Source organism: Tinamus guttatus, unplaced genomic scaffold (assembly GCF_059628265.1).
Source record: "Tinamus guttatus ecotype Peru unplaced genomic scaffold, ASM5962826v1 Tinamus_guttatus_pri_ptg000676l, whole genome shotgun sequence".
In the NCBI taxonomy this organism is placed as follows: Eukaryota; Metazoa; Chordata; class Aves; order Tinamiformes; family Tinamidae; genus Tinamus; species Tinamus guttatus.
Genome location: NW_028289210.1, coordinates 290,827 through 309,316, shown reverse-complemented (window position 1 = coordinate 309,316; position 18,490 = coordinate 290,827). Strand labels below are relative to the sequence as shown.

Below are 18,490 nucleotides of genomic sequence, written 5' to 3'. Positions count from 1 at the left end.
CAGTCTGCGGATGAGAAGAGTAGCTGTTTTCCACGACCCTCCCCTCTGACCAGTTGCCTGTTCATGCTGCTTGGAAGGAGCAGCAGGTCAGGTCTGTCGCAAGAGGTGTAGGGGAATGTGTTTGTCTGGGTAACCCGGGAAAAGCTGAAGTCTTGGCTCCCCCTTCTGCCTGGTAACAGAAAATGCCCTTCGTGCAGCAGCTGCAGTGCTGCAGCAGGCCAGGCTGAGCAGGACACTGAATGGACTGCCATGAGAAGTCCCTACTGGCCTAGCTAGGCAATGCTGCCATGGGCCTGGTTTCCCCTGGCTGAGGAGAGGGACAGTGCTGGCTTAGGGGCTGGCATGTAGCATACTCACACTCGCAGAGGTGCAGCAATGAAGGAGGTGTCTTTGTGCAGGGGTTATTTTTATGGTTATTGTTCCAGCTGATTGAGAACAATGTTGATCCAATGCTTTCCCCTTTCAAAATGTAGAAGGAAGCAGCAGCATCTTTAACGGCTCTGAACAAAAACTTGCTGGGTGGCACCGCTGCGTCTTTGGTTTTTGGTATAGCTTGCTTGTGCACCCATGTGTTTTTAAATTTGCAGTTGGACCTTACAAATCAGGCCAGTGGTTGAATGTCTGCAAGCTGAATGTTCTGTAACCCATCGAATTAGCAGTATATGCCTAGCATGTCTGTATTCACATAAACAGGATGAAAAATGCCCCAAGGATGGGAAATACGTCGTTCTCTCCCAGCCATATGCATTCCAATGTCAATTCTGTGTAATTTGCATGGTTCAAATGCAGTGGGTAGGGGTGGCAGGAAGCCCTGGAGAGTATTTGATATTTATTTGGCACCCTTGGCACAGAGACTGAAACTCAGCCAATGTAATCATCACTCTTAAAATAAAGCTTAGTATAAACCAATATTGTAGAGACTAAAGATGTATGCCCCCGCTGCACTTCTATAAATGCAGCAGGCTTGCTTCCTAATGTTCCCCAAGCTTTGTGTATTTCTCAGCTTTCAATAGAGCCCTTTCTGGCAGACTTTTTCACTGCCCAGCTCTTCACACAGTCATCATTTTGATTTATTTACAGTTCCAGTGTCAGCAGCCCAATGTGCAAGGAAAAAAAGAAACCTTTTAGCAGGCCATCCTTTGTAAGGCAGAAGGCTACTACCACCAAAATATTCTGCCTGCCCACAGTCACGATTAAATTCAGGAAACTACCCTGGTATAAACTTCCATGTGTATCAGTTAAGCTAGACACATACCCAAAAAAGCGTACATCAAGATTTCCATTGCAGCGTGCCATCATGGGGCCATTTATTTTGCAGCAAAAGTATTTCAAGGAATCCTGGGTACTTAAATAAAATTTTAATCAGTACAACTTTCATTTCATATCCCTGAGTTTGCAGAGTTGGGAACGTGTCTTTTTACAATGAATTCAGCTTTCCAAGTTTCCCAGGGGTAGAAAAGTCTTGAGTCTGCTCTTTAAGAACGTCTTAAGATTGTTTCAGTGGTCCAACTTCTCTTCAGCTCTCGGTGTATGCTGAGAGGAAGGAAGGGGTGTTTTCCCTATAGGACTAATCAACTCGCATCCAGCCTTAACAACTAACAAAGTACTGGATTTATGAGGGTGCTCATCCTGTTCCTCCCTGACCCAGGTGTGCCGTGAATGTTATGTGGAAAAGAAGAGCTAGAGATCTGGATGTCTGGTTTTCCTTAATGTCAGCTTAGGCAATCATATTTGTAAAGCAAGCGTCACTTACTGCAAGCTCTTCTCTTCATCATAACAGTGGCAGATGCTGCATTTAAACACACACTAATTTCCTCTCTAGCCTCCCTCTTTCTGCTTCTTTACAGTGCTCAGCACTTCATCTTTCAAGTTGAAATTCTCAGGCTTGTGACCTTTGTGACTGGTCTTTTTCCATGTTTGAACAAATGCAGCCAATGATCTGAAGCAAACTTTGATGTGTCACCAAAAAAGCGTGGGCCTGTTGCAAGGGGGCAGGCAAGGCAAACAGCAAGCTGTTTTCCCCCTGTCCGTTGGCTCCATACATTGATCCGTGCGTTTTAAGATGCAGCAGGTGGGTAGAAGGGATGTAGGGCCTCGCTTCCTGACCTAAGGCAGGGACAGAATTGAGACAGTAGCCAAAAATGAACAGTTTTTGAAATGGATGAGAGCTTGTAGTGTGGGCTTGCAGGTAAATGTGAACGTTTGTAAGCAGAGTAGTAGCTAGTAGGAGCATTTGGTAAGGGAGGAGCAGGAGTGGTTGCCATCTCTCCTTGGCAGCCGATGATGGCATTAGCTACTGGATTAGCACACAATATGCAATATTTGGTATTAATGTTAAAAAACATGGCCAATAACAGAAAAAAATCTTGCTGAAGATTCAAGATCTGAAAAAGCCCAACAGTAATAGTCTTGGAGCTCAACTTCCCTAAAACAAAGGTTGAAAGATGATTTCTTATAACTAGCTATCTCAGGAGATCCAAAATCTCAACAGATTATTTAGTCTAGTAGAGCAGAATGTGACTAGCTGTATAGAAAAAAACTTGTGACCAAAATTTCTTTAAATGGAGGGTGCATTCCCTCTCTGCAGGACTTTCATCTTAGGCCCAGTGCCTTTCAAAGTGACTTGCTGGAGTCAAACCTAAGTTATTTTTTTTAAGAGTAATTTGGTTCATGTGTTGTGAGTATGATATATAGTAAATCATTCTATCTGAACCCAAATATGCAGAGTGAAAGACTCTTGCTTTGCCAAGTGTCATCTTCAAGACACTACCTGTTTATGCTTCAAAGCTATCTGTGACTTTGCAGCTGATGTCCTTGTTGCTTTTACTTGGTGAGGGGAAGACATTGGCATAAATGAGAGATCTGCATTTAAAATACTGCATAAAGCTGTGCTAAACTGCACACTTTATCCTTGGCATATACAAAAACGATCTAGTAGCAGCTCAGTGAGGTTGTACAACTTAGGTTGCTGCAGGCAATGTAAATAAAACCTGATAAGACCTCTTTTTTTTTTTTTTTTTTTTTTTTTTTTTTTTTTATTGGGCATGCTTAAAACAACCTTGTAATCCCTTATAGGTTTTGTCTCGTTTAAGCAAGTTCAAAGCTATTGACTTTAATTGAGTTACTCTTGCTTTACAATAATGTAAATGAGATGAGAACTTCCCTTCCTCATGGCCCTGGTTTATATTACATCAAAATAGCCAAGTAGACTTCATTTAGACTTTTGAAACAGAAAATCTCTGATAAAATTCATTCTTAAGTGTATGTAATAACTCCAAGGCACATCTTTTTACTGTATGTTTTCAAAGCAATTAAAGGAGCGCTTGTAGGAAATTGGTTTATTAACTGGTGTTTGGTATCCTTTAGAAAACACATATATCTAAAGTTATTTATGTATAAATCCTGCATAATATGAGCAGCTTTGTTTTTTAATTCAGACTTGGCATTTGTACATTTTAGTCTATGACTAATTTACTAAGTCAGACATACTCATACCACATAGGGCCTAAACTAAAGCAGAGTAAAGGGGATCCCAGCCCGGATATCCCTGATCTAAGAAAGTATTTTCGGTGCCTGTGAATTCAGAAATGAATTTTAATTGCCAAAATGTGTGTACTATAGCTTGTTATATGAGCAGCAAAAATATTAATGCCTTGTGGAATTTTAGGTTAAAGGGGCAGCTTACAGCAGTTGTCCCTATATGTAACACACCAGCTGTGCCCCTTCATTTTAAGTTGCCAATTATTCCCCACGTAATAGCCCTAAAAAGTCCTTCAGAAAATTGCCCCCAAGGTTCCCTTTCATGCTCTAGCTGAGCAGTCTGAAGCAGACAAGCAAAGCTCGGCACATCTCCAGGGTGTTCTGAAGCTGAGCCATGTTTTAATAAAGATTGACATTTTCAAACAGTATAGGAAAGTTAATGCCCAACTCCTATTGCATTTCAATTGAAGTTGGATACCAAATTCTCTTTATGCTCCTATGGAAATTCTAGCCTAATTAAAGATCGAGAGAGTTAGTGTAAGAGGAGGCCCTCTGAAAAGTCAATGGGGGAAGAGAGATGTTTCTTAAACCTTCCAAACGATTTTTTTAAGCTTTCTAAATGATTTATCCCCCAAACTTCAGCAAAGTTTTGTTCAGAAAAATATTGCATGCTTAGATAGAGGAGAGGTTAAAATGGAGCCTGTAGTAGGAAGATAACTTAAGTTTTAACTGTGGAGGGAATTATCAATTCTCCATAATGAGTTTGTTTAGCTTATTCATGTGTTAGCTTGGTTCTTTTGCTACAGGAAAGAGAATGAGGGAAAACAGGCTTGCAATCCTTTTGCAATTTCATTAGAGTAATCCTCTTACACTCAAGCCGAGTTCCACAGTTACAGCTTTTAACTTTGGGACAGGCAGCTGCAGAGAAGAACAAAAGGAGAGCAAGAAGTGGAAGCAGAGCTGCAGCAAGTATGACTTATACCATAAGTTATTAAACTCTTACCACTTTCGGCCTCTCACACTGGGGATCTTAGTCCATAATTCCCATGGGTCCTATCTTGCAATTCTTTAGCTTCGTTCGCATCCATCTCTTGACTGGCAGCAGAGCCAAACAAGGTGTATATGCTTGCAAAATGTTTTGTGGTCACAGAAACCTCCACAGAAACTTCGGTAAGAATGGACTTCATTTTACTCAGAAGTGTTTTGGGGGCACATTATGCTTTGACAGTGCAGACCTATGGAGGATAATGTGATTGCCCACTGTATGTGGGGAGCACCTGACATTGCCACTCTCTTGTACCTTACGCTTTACACATCTCCTTCTTTCCTGGTCCTTCCCACTGACTTAACTCCCTCCTATCTTGCTAGGCTGGAAAGCATTATGGCATGTATGCAGAGTGCATCTCAGAAAAGCTGTCCATTTGGCATTTTGGCATATACTTTACCGTGTTTTTCTGCTCCAGAATTCAGTGCAGCTGCAAAAATATACTGTTTTTTCATAGTCTCTTTGCTTTGTGCCTGCATCCCGGTTTTGCCAGATGATAATGAAGATCAAGATGAACGGAAACGTACTTCTGCTAGCAAAGTAGTATTGCTAAAAGTAATAGCTTGTAAGTTAACCTGGATATCTCCAAGCACTAGTCATCTGAGAAATATTTTTCTCCTATGAAGGAGGTGATAGCACAGTAGGAGGAAGAAAAGTCTACTTACAGGGTCAAAAATGAGGAAAACAGAGTAGATACCTGTCTTATGCTATTAATGACAGACCACGCTGCCTTTCCCTGCTAGCTGGTTTTATGCTGGTGGGTATCCCTGCTGGTGGGTTTATGCTGCATAGTGTGGCTACATCTACTAGCTTGCGTGCCGAGATTTGGAGAATGACCTTAGAGCTCATTGCTCCTCCAGCACTGAGATTTGGTAAGTGACTTAGTTCAGGTTCCCCTGTAGCGGCCTTTGCATCGGCACCGTGGGTACGTATCAGAGGCAGGCTCTCTGTGCTCTAAATATTCCCCCCTACTCCTAATTTTGAATGATAAACATACCTCCATCCATGATTTACTTCCATTGGCAGATATAACCACATATGAGGGCGAAGAAGGTAATGGAGGCTGGTTTTTGTTTTGTTTTGTTTTTGATGGTGGTTTTTGCTTTGTTTCTGTTGTTGTCTTTTTTTTCCCCCTTCCTTTTTGGTTTCTTTTTCTGAATTATTAATCATCCATTAAGGTGGGTTGTTTTGCCATGGTGTAAAAGAGTACATTCAGAGGGAAAAGCAGGTACAGTTGAAATGTGGTCAACATGACAAGGCTGAGAAACTTGTCTGTTTTTGGTATGGTCTCTTTACTAGACTTTTACAAAGTCTTTACTGCACTGGAGTAAGAGATTGGAATTCAGTGAATTTTCATGTGACTAGCATTAGAGCAAGAGATGTTTTCCTGCTGGGAGTCGAGAGTGTACAGAGCAGTTTTGCTCTCACTTGTTTGTTTTGATTCCTTTATGGTCTGAATGAGTGGAGAAGCAGCCCAACAAACGATGTGTGCCTCTGAGGGCTGTTTTATTTCTCTTGCAACAGGATGGAGAGACAATAGAGAGAAATTCTCTTGGAAGGCTCAGTGAAATTTCTGATTCAGCTGACATTTCAGTTGACCCAGTATGTATGTTGTCATGGTGCATGATCAAAGCTAGGTGGTTAGCAATGCTGTGAATTCCCATAAAATCATATTTCATGGATAGAGCTCTGATGTCTTGTAGTATCAGCCATCAGCTTCATGAACTGGGTATTCTGTTGTAACCTCAGTCATCTCAGTCTATCACCTGATTTTGCAATCAGCCAAGTAGATCAGGCTGCACTGAGATGGCTGTGGCTCCTCAAAATACTTTCAGGGCTATGATTCTGCACTGGAAAGAATAGGCAACCAACACGGGAACTGCAATACTGCTTAGCTAGCCAACAGAAAGTGATAAAAAGTCAGTAATGGCAATGGCTTCCTTCCTCCTACAGTCTCAGAAGTTAAATGAATTCCCTTTCGTTCCATTAGCATGCTCTAACTTTCAGCATGAACACTCAGTATGTGTTTAATGGCTAGGATAGATACATCATCACCTCATGAATGAGGCATTTGTATTAACCCGTGCATTTCCTAGTTTTTCTTTATGGAAGTACCAAGGGGAATTATATTCCCTCTCTTGATGTGTCTCTAAAAGGCAGGTACTTTTCCCTCCATTTTTAAGTGACTCTTCAGCAGGTAGAGAGAAGCTTGTGTTCCTGTCTGTTTTTCTGTTCTTGGTTCTGGGGATGCTCTGCTTTTTTCTCTATTTCTGCCTCACTAGTTTTGGGCCTTCAGGAAATGGAGGTCAGAGCCAAGGGCAAGCCAAAGTGCAGACACACCACAGATCAGGTTGTGTTCCTATATCTTAGCAAAGCAGAAGATCTGCCCTTGCAATAGAACTTCTAGTTCTTGCTTGTAGCTGTTGGAAACAAGCTAGTCTTCAAATGATAGCCAGCTTACTTCCAAAAGGGAAAAAGGCCAATGACTGTGTTCCTAAATGTCATAAAAACAAGTGACAGGATGTGTTTTTATTCTCGCCTGTCATCCTGCTCTTCACATGCAATTTCAGGGTGCTGAAAAGTCTGGGCACTTCTTTAGCTTTCTGGGAAGGTCTTTCCAAATCTGCTTGTCCATAAGTGGCACGAGGGGCTTGTCTTTTATTTTGGCTCCAAAAGCTAAGCCAAATTCAGTTCCCAACCTCTTCTTCCTCACCCCAGTGTTTATTGCACTGTACACTGACCAGATGCTGTGACTGAGTGCCAAGCTGCTTTTCAACTAAGAATTAAATGATGGAAATATCAGAAGTAAAACCTAAGGAAAAAGGTTGTGCAGTTTATTTTCTTCTCTCCTGTGTTTTTATACTTGTCAGGCTTCCAGATGCCCCTGGATTAAGGGGCTACCCTTCTAAATTGTGTTCTCATTTGCAAAACTGTTAGAGAAGATTATCAAGGATAAGTCTTCACGTAAACTCCAGTGCCTGCTTTCTGCCTCTTGCTGGCTCCCTGTCACTGGTTATGTACGTTGCTAAGGAAGTGAGGGAGGGTGGTGGTTTGGTTCTGTAGCTGCTTTCTAGGGGCAAAATTGATCATCTTGGAAAGTCAAAAGGTTTGTCTCTCTTCTAATCCCCTGAAAGCAATTTTCAGTGTAACAGTTAAATATTTAGTCCTATTTAACAGTTTAATTTAGTCCTAAATATTTAGTCCTATTCTATGATTCTAATATTTCAGCTTAGTCTATTGGCACTTAGTCTATTGGTACAAAGAGAGAGGACTGTCTGAGAGCAATTCTTGGAGAAATCTGTCTTTTAGAAAAGGTTTCTCCCCTGGCCCTTCACATCCCAGAGGATGAGCTCCTTTCTCCCTGCTGCTGCAGCAAATACCACATACTCGGATACTGCTTACACGGTGCTTGACATAACCATGCTTGCTCAGTACTGGCTTGGAAGTGAATGGCAGTATTCTCGACTCCTGCATCCTCAACTGTTTTTTTTTTTTTTTTCTCCTTCCTGATCTTTTTTGTTGTTTTCCACAGGAGGAAGTTGGGAGCCAAATAATGTCAAACTTGTAATACCAGAATGAGTAAGAAATGTAACAGAATGAAGTTGCTGGTTCTGTAGTGTTGCTTGTTAATGGATTTGTGGTGCTTGTCTGCTGTGGAATTCTTGTATATAAATCAACCATGTGAAAAGCATTAAATACGCTGCAAACACAGCACAGGAGTTCAGATCGTATAAATAGACACAGTAGGAATGTTGCCTCATGCCAAGGACATTTTCAGATTGTAAATGTCCTGCATTAAATGAATTTGTTCTCTTTCTGAAGTTTGGGTGTTGTTATCACAGAAGCTACCATGATAGTTGGCATTCATAACTCTCCTGTTGGTACTTTCAGGGGTAGCCCAAGAGTCCAAAGGACCCTCAAAGCTGCTGTTCATGTTTTAAAGAGAATCCTTTCAGAAACAGGCCAAGTTTCAGCAATGAATGTCAGGAGAACCTGAGCTGCAGGTCTGGTCTCCAGAACCCTCTTGGCATCTCTTGTTAGTGTGACAAAAAAGTTAATCTGTTTAGAAAAAGTTAATCTCTCTCAAAATAGCTCAACTAGGAGAGGAGATTATAAGGTATGCATACTTATCCTGCCTTAAATATGGCATAGGGTGTTTATGACTCAGGAAGCAGCTCTGGCTCCTTGGCATGTGCTTGCCTGTTGATAAAAGCACCCCATTCCTCTGGGCTTGTGCTTCCTGCCTTCCAGGTTCTCTGAGCCAGACCCCAGCCACACGCTGGAGGAGCGAGTGGTGCATTGGTACTTCAGCCAGCTGGACAACAACAGCAGCAGTGACATCAACAAGCGGGAGCTGAAGCCCTTCAAGCGTTACGTGAAGAAGAAAGCGAAGCCCAAGAAATGTGCCCGACGTTTCACTGACTACTGTGACCTCAACAAGGACAAGTCTATCTCACTGCAAGAGCTGAAGGGCTGCTTGGGAGTAAGCAAGGAAGGAGGCAAGTGTTTTTCTTTTCCTGTTACATGAGAATGAAGAATTTAAATGGAGTTAAAGCAAACTCAGGAAGCAGTTACCTACTAGGTGATTCAAATGTAGTTCTTTCTGGTTGGTTTTCTTTCTTTTCTTTTCTTTTTTTTCTTTTTTTTTTTTTTTACAGCTCTGTCTTAAAGACACTTGTGCTAAGCACTGTAGAGATTTAAGTCAAAATAATGAACCTTGTCCAGAACTCTACTTATACTGTACAAGTCCTTGGAAACTGTAGTTCGGATCAAGCCAACTTCCTGAATAATATACTGCTAACCGTATTCTGCTGTCTGAAATATGTAAGCCGGATGATGTATGACCCAGCAGAGAGTCCTTGTCCTGAGATCTTGTTGACTAAAAAAAAATATTTATTTTCATTGCTAAATCAAATATGCAGGAGAGTGGATGACAGAGAGAAGAGCAACTCAGAAACAAATTGTGGGACTGTGCTGTTGTCTTTTTTTCCAAGGTTGAATTGCAGCTTAAGATTGGGAGAGAAATAAGGCATGCCAATATTTTTTTGTTTTTCCTTCTGCTTAGTGTCTTGAACAACCAAGCTACCCTTCTTCCTTTTCCTCTTTTTTTTCATCTTTACCTCATCTTCTGCTGGGATCTAGACAAATCAGTATGTTGGGAATTTTTATGAATTGAAACTGTTCAACCCAAATTCAATAATTATCAGTCATTCTTGACTGTAGACAGATTTGCTTAGCAAGGGAGGCAAACAGGCTCATTTCCTGTGCAGGTGTATGGCTGTGTAGAGTGATCTTGTTATAGCCATCAGGTTGGTGGGGAAGGGTAGGTAGCTTTCTTCAGGTTTAACCTTTCCTGAGTTTCTTTACTTAGGTTTAGCACAAATAGGAAGGGAGTCAGTGCATTTGGGTATTGGGAAGTTGCCTTTTTTAGGTGTTTTGCAAACATGTTAGAATAATAAACCTGGCACATTACTCATCAGCTGTGAGAAACATTCATTTTCCCTGGCTCAGTGGATGCTGTTTCTTAGTCATCATGAGGAATGACAGGCCAAAATAGCAACTCTGTCCCTTAATTTTATTGCCTTCCCAGTAAGATCAATATGCCAAATGAGTTCTGTTGCTATCTGGCCTGGGATAAGACTCTCTGGAATCTGATGCCTTGGCCAAATGAGTTTTCAGAATTTAGGAAGGGAGGAGGGAGAAAAAAAAAGGAGGAGGAAAATAAGCATCTTTGATCTGGAGTGAAGGGAAAAGAAAGCAGGTGAGACCTGTCATTATATCTGATTGTTGTACTATTTGTTGAGGACTTTCTTGATTTCTTTCACTGCATGAGAACAGGATTATGTGTGCAAAAAGGGGCTCTAACCTTGTATCACACAGCTTCACCTGCCTGTTATGGACCCAAGAAGCCTCAGGGATCAAAGATACATGGCTGAATTACATGGGAGGGGGAGCCCTTGGAAGAAATGACTGGGGAAAGCAATATAGAGGGCTAAGAGCAATGCAGGTAGCAGGTGCTAACCAGTAGAAAATAACTGAAGGAGCAGACTCTAGGGATGCAGTAAGCAACCTTGTGATGGGCCTTTTTAAAGGATGTGGTAGATGACATGTTTCCCTTGCTTTCTATTCAAAGAATCTCTGGATGGATGATGAGAAAAACAAATGTTAATGTTTTCTATATTTTTGTCAGATTTTTACTTTTCAATTTTGTTTATTTTTTTTCTGGACAGTTCCATCCAAACATGGAAATAGTGTTGCTTGGTGGAAACACAGAGCATAAATTAGCACTGTTATATGCCTCTTGGGCACTAGATTAAACAAGTTTTATGTGAGATGATTTAGCAGGAGTATTCAGATATTTATAAGGACAAACCTGAATCTGAGCCTAGGATCAAATCTGTCTGAGATTCATAGTTCTGTTCATTCTTTCTCTCCTCACTAGGTACTTGATCCATAGCGTCACCTAATATGTTTGCACTGTCAATCAGTGGTGCTTCAGTAAAGAAAACCTATTGTTTGTGATGACCCAAGAAACTAGTGAGAAGTCCAGTAGGTCTGGTGGCCATTTAGCACAGCTCTTTCCCCTCTGCTTACATCAGACTCACTTCCATCAGGGGCAGGTCTGATGGAGAGGTGCCCTTCTCAGCAGTCAGGCTGGAGAAGCCACTGAAAGTCAGATTCGAGTGGCTTGCGAAAGCTTGCAAATAGTTCCTTAAACTGGGGCAGAACAGATGGGAGGTTTGTAGCTTTTACTGTACCAGAAACACTCCTTTCTTTCACTTGATCGACAATTATCTGTTTGAAGGACTGTGGAAGCAAAACAGACTGATTTACAACCTGTTAGAAGTTAGCATTCATCAGTGCAGTCTGCACAGCCTGAGTCAAGGGGGAAGCCATCTGTGATCAAAGAGCAAATTTAGCTCTATGCATCAGTCCAAAGACATGGTCCTTGAGAGGAGATGGACACATGTTGCAAAGCTTTGCTGGAAAGTTACTGAATCCAACATTAATTGGAGTCTAATGATCTCAGAACTGTAGATCTGAGCAAGACTTGTGCTAATTGCTGGCTGCAGAATATTGGAGTTCAGTTTTACCTCTATATTTTTCCAAGTTTAGAGGACAAAGTCAGCATGTTGTGTATGCCCAAAGAGCAGCTAAGGGATTAAGCAGGGAAGAAGTTTCCTTCTGCTAGTTCACATCCCACGATTGCTTTGCCATCCAAAGGCTTGTCAGACTGGAGGTGTTGGGTATGTTTCACAGGCCAGGAAGGCTTCTGGGGTGGAACCCAACAGCTCTCTGTGGCAATAGACCTACTATCAGGAGCACGGGATCAAAATGTCTTCATTAAAAAATGTGGGTTGATTAAGCAATATTGTGTTTTGGTAGGGTTTGTTTTCTGTAGATGTGCACATTGGCCCGTGCTTATACCGAAAGCAGCTGACCAAAGGGGATATTCTTTCCCTTCGGACTGAAAAGTGTCATTTAAAACTTCAGTATCAATTCAGGTGAAGTCTCCCATGCCTTTCTGAAGATACGTGAGTCTTGGGCAAAGCAGCACCCAATAGTCCCGGCTGCCCGGGGCACCAGCGCTTTTTCCTGCCACGTTCTTGTTGGCTCGGGCGGGCTGCGTGAGCGGAGAAGGGGATTAAGCACAATCCAGCAAAACCTGGCCACAGCCAGAGCTCATCCCACAGCGGGAGCAAAGATTCCAGTGAAAACCCTCGCAAGGGAGAGTGAACGTTTTGCCGCGCGTATGCCGAGCGGCGGGAGATGGGTTTGCTTCTGGAAGCCAGGGCACAAGCCTTGGGAGCTGCGACGGGCCAAGGAGCGACGCAATTCCTGGAAAAGAGAGCATGTGCCGTGGTTTTCAATCCATGTGGTATTTCATGGCGGGGGTTAGCAATCGGATGTCTGCTTGTGCGCGCCCCGAGGACGCGGGCGCCTGGAAAAGCGCTGGAGCCACGCGCCGTGGCCAGGGCTGAGCGTTGGAGCGGCTCCCTCTAGGGGCCTCCGCGTGGCTTGGCAGCCGCAGGAAGAGCCCCGCTCTGCGAGTGGCCAATAAGCCGAAGGACGGAGGCTCATAAAGGTCCGAGGCTTTTATGGCCAGACCCCTGGGTGAGTCCCAATTAGCTCTGGAAGGATCTGCCTTTGGGCAAGAGAGCCCTGCTTTTTATTGAGAGGCGCAGAAACGAGTTAACAGGCGTTCCTCTGATCTTGCCAGGACAGATGGCTGATACGAGGCTGGGCTTCAGGGGTGTTGAAATAACTTACCACCTTTATATGGTTCCTCTTACTAACAATTCTTAAAGCCAACAGGGATTTTAACTTTGTGATCTATTTTAAACTTGGTCACCACTATTTCCTGCTCCCTCTTTTCCTTTCCAGTGGCTCCATTTCTTTCTTACAGTTCACCCTCCTGTCTTCCCACGGGTTTTTCCCATTCTCCCCATTTCTTTGAGCTTCTTTTTATTCATCTCTTGCACAGAACAAATTTTGTTGTTGTTGTTTTTCATTGAGTGTGAGCACCTGTGAGTATTAGTGCAAGTTAAACTACTTAGATATGTGAAGTGAGCTGCATGATCATGTCAGATGGACACACACAATCAGAAATCAGTGTTTTGCCTGGCTAGAGTGAAGGGTGACAGCATGCCTACTGGTGCTGGCTGCAAGCAGAAGTTCCCATTTCCAGTCGATGGGCCCTTGTCTGAAATCCAGACCAATTAGATGATAGGAAGTTCAATAAGCTTTCAAGAGTGCCAAACGCCTGAATTGTGAGTTACATATATCTAGCACCTCCTAGGACCAGGTTTAATGTCAAGGGGTGAAGCCCTTGGCATTAGCTCCATCTGGTGTAGGGTGCCTGTTCCTACATCTCATGATGCAGTCCCAGCTGTGCAGTCTGTTCCTCTCCTTCTGGATGTGAGTTCAGGGGTTGATTTTAGGCACCTGTTTGATCATTTGGTCTAAACTTTTGGTCAGTAGAGATTTAATATGATGGGCTATCTATATTCCCTACACCTTCACTTTACTGCTTGCCCCTCTCTATAGGACACACGCAAGGGCCTGCATTTTTTTCTTCTTTTGCCATTAGCAAAAACTGTTTTTGGGAACTTCATGTCATTCCTTGCATCCTTCCTTTCTTCTTCTTTCTTCTTCCTCAGTTTAATTTTGTACTTACTGATTCTTATCCATACCAAACCTCTGCATTTCTGGAAGCTGAGATACTACAATGCAAGATATTCTAACAGCTGACATCTCAGGCATATTTCTCTGACTCTTGTATATGAAACTTAAGGAGTGCTGGCAGCACTCAATATGTGAGGACTCAAAGGAGCTCTTTGTCATGCAATGACATTTATTGCCTTTAACGTGGCTTTTGGATTTTGCAGGTAGCCTGAGCAGCTTCTCCAATGGAAAAAGACAAGGCCTTAACCCCTTCAGTGAGTATCTTGTTAAAATGTTTATTTCCTTTTTCTTGTATGATAGACATTCATAATCCTCTCCTCCCTCAAAATTCATGCTCCCCTGCTTTCCTGTGTTTACAAATAGTAATATAGAAATAGCTGGAACACAAAGGTATTCATAAGAGGTGGGAATGTAGTAACTTGAGCAGAAGCATTCCCAGAGCTGCATGTGCTGCCATGACTCCAAGCACCTTCCTCGTCGTTCAGATTCCCTTGTGTAATGCAGGTCACCTCCCTCCCCAACTCATGCATTGTATTGCAGGTATAGACACTGAAGTTAATCTATTTTTATGATGTGCTCATAGAGCATTGTGAGAGCAAAATTCTGCAGTCAATTTCAGATGTGATTTTCCCGAATAATTTTGCACTGGTCAATATAACTGGGAGGTGATACACATCCATCTGACTTGCAAAGCATTGCCTTTTTACCCTCTACTGGGACACTAGTAGCTTAGAAGATCCCTGGAACTGCCTGCTCCAAGAATCCCCTCAGCAGATTCAGTAGCATGGTGGATATCAGTGCATGGTGCATGATGGTTGAGCAGGGAGGCCGCTGCCTTTTGCTGTTGCAGGGATGAGGAGAAGCAGCCTGGCCTCTCCTTGAATTCCTTCCTCCTGGAAGGCCTGCTTGCCTGTCAGGGAAGGAGACCAGCTGGCTGCTACTCAAGAGGGTCAGTAGTTGCAGAGTTGCCTTAAATCAGTGGGATTCTGCATCAACCATCGCAGGAGGAAGAGCAATGGAGGAGATGTCAGACCAGTTGTTTGTCCAGACGGCATGCCCATTCCCAAGAAGGGGGAGGGAGAGTGGTGGTTTATGGTTAAAAATACATCAGTCCCTAGGGCTCTGTGTGACTCATTCAGCACTGTTTTTTCAGCCAGGCGGGCTCATCAGCCCCTCGCCGTTCTCAGCCTCACAGCTTGCTCTGGGATCCCAGCCCTCTGGGGCTCGTGGCCGCAACAGAGGCCCTACTGTGTTTTACCTCAGTTGGCTGCCATTTGGGTTTTAATTTGCCTTTCTCCCCCTTTCCCTGCTTGTGTGTGTGCCTTGCCTACCCTGTCCTTCTCAGTAGGCCGCCTGGTGTAGGAGCAGAAGCAGGGAAGGCAAGGCAAGAGCCGACCCAAAGGAAAGAACGACCCAGCAACCGATGGACAGACACCTTGCTGCTTGTGAGCAAGCAGGCAGCATCAGCAACATCCAGCGTAGCAGAAGTGGCACCCAGAACGTTTGCACTTTTTAATAATTGGTTTGGGTTTGAGTATGTTTTTAATTTCTTCTCGATACCATTATCTAATGCTTTGGAAGGGGGGCGGGAAATGACAGGATCAAGACTTTCTAAAATTGGAACAGCTACTGACGACTTAAAATTGAGTTCACTGGAACTCAAAGAGATTTTTATATACTGTATATAAATATATATGTAAATTGTACAGTTGTCTTGTACAGGGGTTGGAGTCTCTGTTCTGTCCCTCCCTTTGCTTTTGAAGGCTGTTAGAGTTAGAGGGACACTTTGCATTTAATGGATACAGCAGTGCAATGATTTCTGCCACGAAGTCATCCTTTATTTGCAAACTGATGTCCTTGACATCCCTGTGCACATAGGTATGAGCATATCAGCATGTCTTATGTCCACAGATGTTCACACAGTGCCACAGCCAGATAACAAATGCTTCCTGGGAGCAGCTGAACCCCATCAGTTCTAAGTGCAAAGCAATTTGCAACATGCAGGCATTGGATTTATGAGGGAGCACAGATTACACCTCATTATTGGTGTACTGCAGAGCTGCTTTATGTAGGCTTAGATAAGGGTTGTATTAAGGAAATACAAAGGTAGTTTCTGCACCTGTGGCAGTTTGGGCAGAAATGAATTGCAAATGCAGGTCAGAAGACATGCTTAGCAAGTATCTACCATGTCTTGGGAATCCAACACTGTAAGGATGTGGGAACTGTAGGAGCCAGTCGAGTCAAGAGAACAAAGTCTTCTCCCACAAGTTGTTCATCTGTATGATGTATAACAACAAAAAGATTGTGAAGTCTGCTAAAACCAGCATCAGGCTGCCTGTTGTTTTGCTGCAGAGCTAAGAATGTATTTGTCAGTGCAGAAGTCCCTGCTGGTCCCTGAGAGTCTGATTTACTTGCCCATTTGTAGGGGATATTCAGAGCACCTTTCCCCTTCCCGTGTAGGAATCCTTGCGCCATTCATCTGGGGACCAAAAACCTGCAGTCAGAGATGGCATCGTGCCATGCTAATATGGGGTCACTTCAGCAATTGCCCGCAACAACACTGCATTACCATAGAGATAGGGCTTGCCCTGTAAGGCCTTGCTGCTTTGGTAAAAGAAGTTGTGACACGGTCCCTTCATGCTGCGGGATGCCATTGTGATAGCATGAGAAACAGTCGCAGCAGGAGTGTCACCTGGTTAGAGCCACGCTGGCGAAATGGAAAGTTAAGAGAATAAACTCCAGTAACTTCTTAATATTGATAGTAGCTCGTATCGTGGGAAGTAGGTTGGAACTGATTAAAGCATTTGACATGATTAGGAACGCTCTCATGACCTCTGAAGCCTATGGTTTGGCCAGCACAATGTAAAGAAAAACTCTCCTCTTTAACAAGAGCAGCTCCTTCTGTTTGGATCTTCATGGTTCCTCACATACAATAATAGATGCATTTTTGTGGTCTGCCACCTCCCATCTTCTCAATTACATAATTTCTTTTAAATACTTGGGACATATTCTGTGTGTTGAAATTATTTGGTTTAGTGTATAATTATAAATGTCCCTGTTATTCACTAATTCTATTGTAGGAGAGAAGAGTGAACACAATTGTGCAAAAAAAAAAAAAAACCCTCACCTTTTCTTTATATGTTAGTTTTAGGAATTAAAAGCTCTGGGTTTTCTTTTTCTTTTTCTTTCTTTCTTTTTTTTTTTTTTTTCTTTTAATATATCTACATACAGCAAAAGTAGCAGATTGGATGAGTTATCTCATCCAACCATTGGAGGAAGTCAGTGCCCCACAAGACCAGGGGGAGCACAAACCTGCTAAAAGTCATTATCTTTTCTTCTGGAAATGCCTGTAAACCAGCCGACCCATGCTGTAGTCTGCAATGTAAATCCTACTGCAGAGCTCCTCCCTGCCCTCTAAAAGGCTGGCATTCCCATGCAGTTTGCGATTGAAATGGAATCAGCTCTCCAAGGAGGCCAAGCTAAGAGTGGCTGTTGATGTTAGCGCCGGTATGGTGAGCATCCATGTCTCTGTGCTGGAACTGACTTTGCTAATGGATTGTGGTCCAAGGTTTTCATCGTCTCCCTTTCTATCTTTACACAAGGAGTTTGGGTCACAGCATCTTCACTTGCTCTGTGTGCACAGTCCTTGGAACAGCTTCTGGCAACAGCTGTGCAAGGCCCAACCAGCATCCATGTGCACTGTCTGGGCAGGAGCTAGGTTACGGGTTATGTGCTTGTGTGTTGGAAGTTCACACAGACCGTCCTGGTCCCAACTGGGAAAAAACAGCCATCCATGGCCAAGCAGTTGGTGGTTGGTGCGTTCATCACCAGCTTCCCTCTTCTCATCTTGCTGTTCCTGCCCAAAACTGGCCAGGGGGCCCCTGGCTGTGAGGCAGGTCTGATCCAATGCCCTTCTGTGGGACGTGGCACGTATCTTCTGCTCTGCCTCGCAGCAGCAGCATCCCACCCCAGCTGGGCCGGGGTGAGGGTCAGAGCTGCACCTGAAAGCAGACCCTGGACATCTCTCCTGATCTCTACAGCTCTGCTTTGAGCAATACCTGACAGCAGCTGGGAGAGAGAAGCAGGGATCCACAGCGCATGTCATGGTCTCTTCCTGCCAGAAGCAGAATGCCTCGCTTTTGTAATTATTTTTTTTCTGATTGGGGAAGTAGAGAGTTGGAGGGAATAGCATTAACATGGCACTGCTTTCCATGGCCTTTTGGGGGAACTACTTCAAGCACAAGATTAAATCTGTATTGAACTTAAACTGCCCCAGCACATGTCTGCCTATGGCATTGTTTGGTAGACTGAAAGACATCTGTTTGATTTTGGTTTTGTAATAAAATAGATAACTTTTGTTCCAGTGTCTTGTGGTGGTTTCTTGTAACAAAATGGTAATGGGTGAGAAGCAGTTGACGTCACTTCTGGAGTTCTCTAAGACTTGAAATTAAATAATAAAAAAATAGAAAAAGAATTTAAAGAAGATGCTGCCTTGCTTTCTTACATGGGGTTGGCATAAGGTCCTACAAAAGGCCTCCCTTCCCTCTCCATGCAGTAACTCTTTGAGGAAATAGAAAAAATTTTGAACAAGTTTGCTTCAGCCTTTGCTTCCAACAGCGATATTGCCTGCAGACTCGTCTTCCTCCACCACCTTTTTCTCCCTTTATCTTTGACATAATTTTAACAAAATCACCATGCAAAATGCTGACCTTTTGACTTCTCAGCAGCCAGCCCTTGCAAGCAATTTCAGGCAAAATAGCTTGGCACTCCTCCAAAAGC

The 18,490-nt window shown here is 43.2% G+C and overlaps 1 protein-coding gene across 3 annotated transcripts in view; it reads left to right on the top strand.

Moving 5' to 3' along the window:
* SMOC1 (SPARC related modular calcium binding 1) overlaps window positions 1-15,662 on the top strand; it is a 118,243-nt gene extending 102,581 nt beyond the window's left edge. For 2 of the 3 annotated variants that reach the window (XM_088536558.1, XM_088536556.1), the window contains exons 11-13: window positions 8,777-9,028; window positions 13,919-13,965; window positions 15,057-15,662. In XM_088536558.1, coding sequence (XP_088392684.1) covers window positions 8,777-9,028; window positions 13,919-13,965; window positions 15,057-15,073 — 316 coding nt within the window. In that variant the 3' untranslated portion in view covers window positions 15,074-15,662. The remainder of the gene's footprint in view (window positions 1-8,776; window positions 9,029-13,918; window positions 13,966-15,056) is intronic. The other variant, XM_088536557.1, reaches the window with a different exon arrangement.
* Window positions 15,663-18,490: the final 2,828 nt, after the last annotated feature.